At 42.7% G+C, this 10,453-nt stretch overlaps 1 protein-coding gene across 3 annotated transcripts; it reads right to left on the bottom strand.

Moving 5' to 3' along the window:
- Positions 1-6: 6 nt before the first annotated feature.
- On the bottom strand, positions 7-10,204 carry LOC148881236 (uncharacterized). Of its 3 annotated transcripts, none has more exons than XM_088989404.1 (13): positions 10,093-10,204; positions 9,730-9,876; positions 8,819-8,936; positions 7,317-8,116; positions 4,534-4,752; positions 4,254-4,383; positions 4,107-4,179; positions 3,855-4,035; positions 2,055-2,875; positions 1,833-1,956; positions 1,671-1,745; positions 900-1,052; positions 7-807 (listed from the first exon to the last, which is right to left on the bottom strand). In XM_088989404.1, the coding sequence occupies exons 1-13, from the start codon at positions 10,156-10,158 to the stop codon at positions 571-573; spliced, it is 3,144 nt and encodes a 1,047-aa protein (XP_088845530.1). In that variant the 5' UTR covers positions 10,159-10,204; the 3' UTR covers positions 7-570. The 3 variants fall into 3 exon arrangements, with proteins under 3 accessions (XP_088845530.1, XP_088845531.1, XP_088845532.1); XM_088989405.1 differs by having other exon boundaries at positions 2,058-2,875; XM_088989406.1 differs by having other exon boundaries at positions 3,855-4,029.
- Between the last annotated feature and the right edge of the window lie 249 nt (positions 10,205-10,453).

The following is a 10,453-nucleotide window of genomic DNA, read 5'->3' as shown; positions in this document are numbered from 1 at the left end:
TTTAAATCGCTACAAACCAGTCCCAATTAATCACGACCGGTATTTGTGACATGGCACTTATCATTTAATCCAATATATGGGGCTTCATTTACTCAACTATGAAAAGTCTGTGGCATGTTAGTCTAGTGGACAAAGCATCTGGTGATTATTTCGAGCAAACGCTTATACTGAAATACAACGGAGGTCATAACATTAAGAAATAAGGTAGGGTCTGTACAATTATTGCCTCAATATACAGCTTTATATGCCATGCATTTTCATTTATATTTCAATTTCAATCAGGCAAGAAGACTACCTCCTAAATTGTAATATACAATCCCATTTGCAGCTATGTACTATGAAATCTAATTAGGACCGTGCTGTGTGTTTTACATGTACACTAGACATTGTCACACAGTAAATACAATGAGTTCTGTCAAAGTGCTGTAGTGAACACAAAATGAAGCTGTTCCCACTAGGCGGACATGCTTTCCCCAAACATACGGCATTCTTGTTGTACATTAGAGCAAACCTTGAAGGACAACCGACACCTCCGGACAAGTTGCGTCCATAATTTGCATTTAGTCCTGGTTATATGTGATGTCTCCTTGATTTAAGTGATTGTCGCCTCTTCCTCTTCCTGTGGCACTGCTCTTTCCTTTCCGGCCAGGGGAAACCACTTTCAGTGGCTCGGACGGCCTCATCATACTCATCGCTGTCACTGTCTGCCTCAACCACTGCAAAAACTCTTCCTGGGAACACTTCTTTTAGCTTGGAGGTGAAGAAGGCCTCCAGGTTGCGGCCAGCTTGCGCCACCTCCGAATCGGGCTGAGGTCAGAATGGAGAACAAAATGCTTGCAGCGATCAACAACAATCAGGATACAAACACAACACATGCACATTAACGTGTCACAACTTACGTAGTTGAACTTGGCACAGTTGTGGAACATAAGGTAGACGTCGGCCACAAACTGCTCAGGTGAGTTGTAACGTTGCGTGCTCCTCTTGTTGAGTCTTGCTCGGATGACTGACAAGTCAATGGGCCTCTTGATGATCTGGTAGTAGTGACGAGCCTGCACCACAAAGTATCGACGTTTGGTCTGTTGACGTTAACCCTGACCCTGCAATGCTCTTTTCACATTCATCCGCACTCATTCGTCCACTGATTGGTTAGCCCTTTCATGCAACCTGTAACTTGATAACATGATTAAGCTCTGTAGTAGCCACTGTCCTTGAAAGAGTTATTGAGCACAAAATGTGTTATCAGCCAACTTTGACGAGCAAAACAAGCCTGTTGTGATCTGTCCAGATTCGAACATCTAACATATCTACTTCGGATATTTCTGATGGGTGATGTCTGTTCATTTTTATGCTTTTATCACATTGTCTAAATCTTGAATTTGAACTATTTGTTGAGTTTTGATGCTTCCTATGATGTGGACCTGATCGTGGTGGGCATTTAGAGACGGATCGTGTCCCTGCCAAGTAGCAACTGTCCCCATGACATTACATAATCACAAAGTTCTTGATAATCTTTTTCTCCATTCACATTGATAAGCAGAGAGAATTTAGTTCCCTCAAGGTCAGCATCAGTGACAGAGCAAAGCATTTAAAGCACTTGAGTTTCTGCGTATGGGGCTTTCTTTCGACTTGCAATGAACGAAATGAAGGAATGTACAAAAATCACTCACAAGTGGACTGACAGGCTCGTGAAAAGGAGCACTCAGGATGTTATTGAGGATCAGGAGGGTCAATCGCTCACATTTCTAAGAGATCATTGAAAACAAACAAATCCAGAACACGTGGGCATGTGGATCATCAGTGAATATTTTATAAAATGACTTCCCACTTACTCTCTGATCACAGGCAGACAGACCATGCCCTGATGTAGACTCCCCTGATGTTCTTCTATTTTCACAGCCATACTGAACCTGTGGCTCCCCAACGTCTCTGCATAAGCTGCAAAGCCAGTCACCTCTGAAGACAATAACAAATCAACAATTGCTCCGGAGGTGAGTGGTGAGTCGGACAAAATGGGCACACTGTCTGCCGAGTGAGAAAATTGCACGACTTACGACGGGAAGCTGAGCAGGGGTGGGATGTGACATGACAAATGGTAAACCTTTGGACAACCATCACAGCATAAAAGGTCCCCACCGATCAGACAGACTCCACAGAAGTCCTCACTCTCAATCTGGGGGCTGGCCTCAACTTCTTCCGTCCTCCTCGGTAGGCGAGGGTTTGTAATGAGAAGTGGCCTCTGACCGGGTCCAATGGGGTACTCTTCCTCGAGGTCAGAGCGCAGAGGCTGTGGGTCATCTGTCGTTTCGTGCTCCGATTCGATGTCGAGTTCGGACTCCGCAGACTCCTGAGAGTCCACGTGCTGATCGGACAAATGGTCGGAATCTGTTTCTACTTGGAACATTATGCCAACTTCTGGTTCATCATCCGACTCAGCACCTGAGTCGACATCAGCGTCCGGTCCGCCTTGCACATCCTCCGATCCTGCAGCTGATGCCGTTTCTGAAAATGCGTCACATTGATCGTAACACACCATCGAGTCATTTCTGTTGGAACTTTGCAGAATTTCATTCTCCTTGCCCGGACCTTCCAGTTCTGTCTCAGACAAGAAGTCTGGCGAAGTATCCGAATCAAGTTGCGGTTCGACTTGAGAGACAACAGCCTCTTTGGAGACGAACTGGGGTTCAGAGTCTGAGTCGGAATCGAGCGCAGAGTTTTCATCAAGGTCCTCGGGTGGCAATGTGGATGCTTTGGCAAAGCTGGCCCTTGGGCACGCATCGCATTCACTGGCAACTGTGAGCCACTGACGATTGTCTGGAGGTTGCGGTGTTGCGACCCCACGGGTCCTTGCGGTATCGGGGCCTCTGGACATGCCCTGTGACGAGAAAAACGTGCCATCTTAATCCACTAATAATAAGAAAACTCTTGCTCTGATGTTTCAATCAAAGTTGTGGAATGAGAAGACATGTAAATGTTACTTTATTACACTTTTGCCTTGTGGGAGGCAAAGCTCAAACCGTCAATGTAAGTAATTTAAGGAACTTTTATGTTACTCAACAATGCCGGAGCAAACTGAGAAAAAAATGACTAATGGCTTGATCATTTTAGCCTTCTTCACTTTGAACATGTCAAGTATCATTTGAAACCAAGGTATTGCATGCGGTACACTGCTTCAAAAGGAGACCCGATGTTTGCCATAAATCCAATTTCTACAGACGAGTAATTGAGAGAGACATGATGGAAATTCAGATGAGGTAAGTGGTGGTGATGACTGATGATCTCCTCATCAGCAAGCTCTAAGAAGCCTGATCATTTGAGTCAGGTGTGTTGGCGGATGGAGAGATGTCAAACGTGCTGGATGAGGGCCCTCATGCAACAGGGTCCTCGTGGATATGGTGCAGTGTCATCTCCTAACAGGCTAATTATTCTGTTGCTAGATGACTCATCGACAACCCATTAAATAGATTTTTTTTATATACATGTGGTAAAATATGTTCCACAAAATTTATTGTGGACATTTGGGATCCAGTCTGTACGTTGAGAAGTGACATATTTGCCTTGAGACAATGTTTTGTCTCTAATAACTATTTACATCATCATTTCAGTTCAAGGCAACAGAGCCATTCACATATCTGTCACCCAAAAGTACCCCAGTGCCTATTTTCGACAAACGTAATGTCATGGTCTATAAACAGGACCACAATAACAGCATTCTGCTTTTGTGGTTTCTGCAATTAGGGAAAAAGCAGCGATAACCACATTTCTTACTACTTAACTTGATTCTTGTGGCAGATGGTTCATTTTAAGGGCAGTTCCATCACCTTGCTTTCTTTGCAGTATTCTACATAGTGTACCTTGTACGTTACATCCTGCCAGGTTTGCTTCTGCAGAGTAGCCTTCTGCGTTGTGCTTGCAGGTAAAGGGTCACTCTGCCTTCGTCCATGTGGGGGAAGTTGAGAGATAAGCACTTTCAGGCGTTCAAGGCAAACCACTGGAACCCTGGCTCGGACGGATTCTCCTTGAGATTCTCTGCTCCTTCACAGAAACAAATAAAACCTTGTCATTCTTGTATGTGTTGTATAAACACCACCGGTGACTGTACGTACCCGTTAGGTCCGCTTCTGGACATGTACTTTTCCTTGGCGTCATGATGTACAGTGTCATTTAGGCATGAAGGATCTAACAAGGAAGTCAATATAGAGCTTATTGCATAATCAGTGACGTAAATGTAAAGTTTTGTCACTTCTCATCACCTGGCTGGGCTTTAGAGGAGAACAATGGAGACCGGCCACTCCTGCTGAGGATTAAGTCGGCTGAGGTTTCCTTGACAATGCAAAGGACGCCATCTGAAGCTCTTCTCCGCCTGGAGTCCACACTGGCATACTAAACACAAAACAATTAGCATTGGAAAGTGTGAGGCTTGCATTCAACTCAAGACAATACGCTTTCGCTCTATTCTCTCAAGTTTAAACAACATCATTTCTGATGAGACGAAGCCAAAATCCAAGCCCAGGACAGGATTGAATCACCCACCTTGCTAATTACCATATTTGTAGTTTGCTCATCAGAGCTGTGAGGAGATCCCGTTGGCCTTTCCGAACAAGAGCTGCCAGATAGAACCGCTAGCTCTACATGTGTATTTTGAGAACATCTCTTCCCGTTTGCGCACGGTAAACTTGGGTTGAGATTACAGGGCTGCGCATCGGAGTCGCAATTGTTGGCTGTGACAGAAACCTCCGGGGACGTGGATCTCTGTGCGGAACACAAATGAGCATCACTCAACAGTGTTTCAAGCTGTGACACATCATGCACAGGTGCACCTGTTTGTGTCATGAACGGCAGGAAGAAGGGGGAGGATGTGCAAACAAAAACATCACCCCGAGCCTATTGTGGCGCTAAATCAAAGCAAGAGGTCCTTCAGAATCACAGCGGCATATATTACTCTCAATTGTTTATGCAATGAAAAGATTGGTTTCCAGCAATGATCACCACATGCAAATTTCTCATTTATAGAGCACTGTGTTCCTTTCATGAAAGTTGAAGCTAGAAATTGCTTGTAGGATTTGGGCTTGTTGTTTTTAAGCTCTTTTTCTTTCTTGCTAGTGGAATGCTGCAGTTGTAAAGTTGAAAAAAAGACGAGCAACAAAGACTGGAACAGAATCCAAAAACCAGAGCCAATAAATTCAACTCACTTCAATGAGCAGCAGTTTGCCAGATAGAAAAAGTGAGCAAGTCTCCCATTAAAAAAGAAACTCAAGTTTTTGAAGATTACTGTCATGCATAAACACAAAAACCCATAGCTTGGCTTTTAAATCCAGGATGTTATAATTCTTACATTAACATGTAATTGGAAATTCCATAAGCTGGTTTTACATATTGATTTTTTTAAATCGTCACTGAAATGGTTAAAAGTGAAACATCAACAAACATGGAGAGCTTGTTGCCTTAATTCATGCTTTGTGCATTGCCACGGTCTGTATGGACCTCCTTGACCACAATTACCGATACAGTACCATTGCTGCCAGACAATATTTTCTTTTTTGTGTTGGTGCCTTACACCCAAACGACAAATCATTCCGCTGCTCTCTTTGCAATTTAAAGGACAACCGACATCTCTGGACAAGTTGTGTCCATAATTTGTAAAATGGCTTCAAATGACTTCTACTGAGCGTATTTTACAAAGATTCCACCGCATATAGCTATACTTTACGTTTTAAGACTCACGCTGAATATTCCGGAAGTCTTGTTTTTGAGTTGGTGACGAGTCCTCACCCTACGTCACTGAAGGAACGCCCCTGACCGAAAAAAAGACACATTGCCTTCCATCACGTCAATGCATTTTGCTGTACTTTGGTCTGAAAACTTCATGTAGGACCAACAAGAGGCAGAAGAGGGCGACAAAGCTCCATGTAAGGAATTTATCAGCCTGTGGAAACGGGCTGATGAATTCCTCACACGGAGCTTGGTCGCCATTTTCTGCCTCTTTTTTGGTGATACATTCCCCCCCCAATGTTGCCTCAAAATGGCACGGAATAAATTCTTTAATCGATTGCAAACATGTATGCTTTCCTCTCCAGAACTATTTTAATCTGAACATTGTTTTGATTCTCGAGCATGCAAAACGTCTTGGCGTGACGTCACGAACTGGGGGCGGGACTTTCTGAAAATGCCCCATTCATAGCTCAATTGTTTGCAGATTTTAGACACTTTAAGTCATTTTTATTGGTGCTTTGCATTTGACTAAAAATATCATACTGTGTGTTTTGGGTATTTTAGATGCTATAAAAGGTTTTTCTGATGTCAGTTAGGAAACAAAAAAGTGAAGTCAGTTGTCCTTTAAGTCGGCTATCCGATAGAGATTCAGCGGAGTCTTCAGCTGTTGAGCGCCAGAGGCTTGAAAATTATTTGCTTTTTCGACACGCATTTCTTCCCACATTGAGGTCAGGCTGATAGAAAGCACCTGGGATTAAAAGGCTCACCTGATCCGTACCTCTTCATGAGACACATGAAGGATTATGACTGGTTCAAAACATTCTTTAATCCGTTTTTTGGAACGCGGTGGGGAATTGGAGGAATCTATCTCGGCATGCTAATTCGAGCTGAAATGATACTTTTAGTATTCCCTGAGTGGCTCATTAATGCCAGGTTAAGTACAGGACTGATTATGCTCAAATGGTTTTATGTCATATTCACAGGCTGTGACACAGAAACAAGTCTGTGTGTCTCTCAAATGTGATCAAGTATCTCGAGGATTTTGTGGGATAATTTAGTGTGATTGCTCAAACCACTGGCAGTAAATTGGGGCTGTATTTTCTTTCCCTTAAATTCTCGGATGCTTTGCCGTGTTTTCCAGTCATCCTTTAAAAAAAAGTGACATTCTGTTGTGTCATCTGTTTTCAGGCAGGCTGTCAGCTGTGAGACGTGATCATTCTGGCAATAATTTAAACGGCGTGTTTTTTTAGTTGGACGACTTGGCAGATTTTAATTAAAGTTGAATCATTTTGCTGTCTCTTACAATATGTCAGCCAAGTAAATTGGTTGCCGCCTGGCTGCCGTTATCAGAATCAGAATCAGAATACCTTTATTCTTATTATTATCATGTTTATTGAGACTTGGGTATTAGCTTAGTAGCATTTCCACGGGGTTGAATGTTTAATCTTGACTTTGTCCACATTTTTGAGAAGTCTATACAGTCTGTATTTATCACTTGCTGAATATAGTATCATTTTTAACCATTATTTTGGGTTGTGCTGTTTTATTTAGGTGTTTTCTTTCAAATTATAAGAATTGGGATTGTTGGGAAAACTTTCTCTCACCCGGCCAGTCGTTTGACCTCGTATCAACAGTGCACCACTGGTTCTCTGCTGCTCTTTCCTATGTTTTGCTGGAGGAGAAACTTCAAACTGTTGTTGTTGGAGTTGTTGGACAGGACTCATTTCATTTCTGTCGGGCTGTTCCTCCTCATGTTCTGCCACAACTATTGGTACATGACTCTCCTTCACTCTGCACTGCTCATCCTGGTTTTCCTCAGGTGGAATTTCTTGAACCTCCTGCAGACTGCCGCTGTTTGACAACATCTCCCGGCTCAGGCGTGACTCAGGTTGGTTTTCGCTCTTTTGGCACTTGCTGACTGGAAGTGGACCTCTCTGATGATGGGGATGGAGATGAGATTCGGAAAGCGACTGGGACTCAGAGGTGCTTGCTTGAGGTTGGGATGCAGGTCCATGACTGCAATTAGTCTGGATCGGTCCCATGATTGGAGCATTCGTTGGAGGCGAAGGGCCTTGGGAAGATGTTTGCAAGGCAGAAGAGTCACTTGGGTGCCAGCACTTCAGCAACTGCTGGCTCTGCACCTGGCACCCAGAGTCAGTTGGAACATAGCTGGAGTTGTAGAGTGGACCTTGCAGCTGATTCTTGTCCAGCTCTGACTGAGAAGGGAGGCCATGGATGCAACACAGCTGGGGCTCATAGCACATCTGGTAGCCACATGCTGCCTCGCGTCCTCTGTGGTAAACGGGTGGCAGGGCCAAACATGTGATCGGCTGGGGCCTTGGCACGGTGGAGCAAGCCAAGCCCTGAGGGTAGGGGCAGCGTCCACCTTCTACAGTCAGCTGGCCTGCAGAGGACACAGTGACAGTAAAGCATATACATGCAACATACTTTTATTTCAATCAGGCTATGCCAACATATGGACAAGTAATGCCGGTTAGCTGTTGGCACGATAAGCCTCAACTTGATGTCCTTGCTAGTCAATCAGCTGAGTTGTGGGAAAGACATTTCAATGACAACAGTTAGAGAAAACGCCTTGAACATTTTACTTGTAGTCAAACTTAACAAGGCAATCAACCTATCAAATGGATTTTATGTCTATTCGAAATATGCAAACAATGTCAGATGGTCACTCGCTCACCTAACACAAAACAATTAGTGTGCGTCAACAGCAAAAGCGGTAACCTTATTTAGGGATCCACATACTGTACTGTATAAATTTTAACAACCACAAAAATATGGCATGATTGTCATGGACGAAGTGACTCATAACAAAAAGAGGAAAGCGGGGCAACATGGTAGAGGGTGTGGATATTTTGATAGTCTGTCAGCAAAGATCAATCGACGAATTCACTGACTGCCATTGTGCGTTATGCTGACAGACTATCCATACTTGTCTTACTAACCACACGCACATGTGAAATTAGAAATGCAATGAAATATTGTCAGAGAAGGTGACAAAGTGGGTCTGAAGGATGGGCCCATGCAACCACACAAATCCATAAGAAAAAGAGTCAATCAGAAAACAGTAATCAACATGCACTCTGACCTAAGGAGGACATCTGTTTGGTCCAGTAGCTGGCATCCCAATTGAACTTGATTTTCACAGGACTCCAAGCTTCAGACTGCAGTGATGAGTCAAGCAATTCTTGGATTTGCAGAGAAATCTGAAAGAAGAATACGCAATCATGTCAAGTGATTTATCCATTCCATTTCCTTCTGCGATGATAGAATGAATTGCCAATATATTAATGATTACTGTGTAAGACTGAAAAGAGGAGCAATTTCTGCAAGTTCTGGCAAGATTTGAAAGTGGCCGGGAGTATACCAAAGTATTTTTCGGTGTATAAAACGAACCGGATTGTAAGGCACACCTTCAATAAATAACATTTTAAAATAGGATTTCACCATAATTTTCCTTTTTTCATGTTAAATACGAAAATAGAAATTGCCGGTTTTATCAGAGTTTATCACAAAACAATAATAAATATATTTTTCAAAGATGACCAATCTTCCTTCTTTGAAACTTTTTGTTTCTTAGGGGATTTAATGGAATATTTGGGTCTTAAAAATTTTTCAGAAATAAACACATTTTGTTTCTTTTTTGAGACACTAAATAGAAAAACAGGCAAAAAACGCAAACATTTCCATTTACAACCATTGTGCCAATAGTGGAAAATTATGGCAAAATTTGAGAAAAAAATTGCCTGGTGTAGTCATTTTAAGACATTACCGAAATGAAATGCCGTTTTATATATAGCATGCAACACACACTATTTCTACGGGGGAAATGGAATCAGTAGCTGCTGACAGTAGTTGCAAGAACTGTTGCAGTGCAATACAGTATTACTTCACATATAAGGCGCAGAGTCATCTTTTGAAGAAAATGAAGGTGCGCCTTATATGGTACTTTTATTTGCCCTTGCAGTGTATGTCCCCACATTATTTCTGATGGTGTACCATTCTCCTGCTGAAGAGCACCGGGCCTCTGCAATGGTGGGTCGTTGCCCAGCTGATGAACTTCTGCACATGGTCTAATTGGGCACAAGTCTCTATCGCCCCCTGCAGCTGGTCCTCCAAAGGCTGCTGCAAATCCTCTGAAATTTTCTGCAGAAAAACAGTCACATGCATGCAGTCACTTGTGCCTATGGGCACGGAAGCCGCAATCACCACTCACTCACTATACTCTATTTGCGTACATGTCTTAAAATAATTTGATTGAGAACTATAGGCTTTTGTTTGTTCAGTGCTGATAACGGATTCTTTACACGTACAAACGCTAACTGGCTAATAGATAAGGAAAGAAAAGGAGAAAGTAATTACCTCCAGTTGCTCTATTAATAGGTTAGCTCGTTTGTTAAGCTCGTTCATCATAATCATTTTTGCCATCTTAATCTGGTTCTCAGCCTTCCTGTGTGCAATCTTGACTCCATGAACTCTGCAAAAAGAAAGAAAATGGGAAATAAATCTCATATGACAGGTCAAAAAAACACGACCACTTGAATAAGATTGTGAGATAAACTCAGAGGCCACAAGCAGCAGAGAATGGATATACGTAAAAGGTGTACAAAAGTCCAAGGTCTAATGCCAGGTTTTTGTAATGCAACCAAAAAATGACACTAAATTAAATGATTCCCAAACCTTTTCCATCACCGTGTAAAGTGTTATTAAAAATATCTGTCCA

Source organism: Hippocampus bargibanti, unplaced genomic scaffold (genome assembly GCF_051943395.1).
Source record: "Hippocampus bargibanti isolate YZ-2025 unplaced genomic scaffold, ASM5194339v1 Contig00023, whole genome shotgun sequence".
NCBI classification, from domain to species: Eukaryota; Metazoa; Chordata; class Actinopteri; order Syngnathiformes; family Syngnathidae; genus Hippocampus; species Hippocampus bargibanti.
Note: the sequence above shows the minus strand (reverse complement) of the source record. Positions and strands in the feature narration are given on the sequence as shown.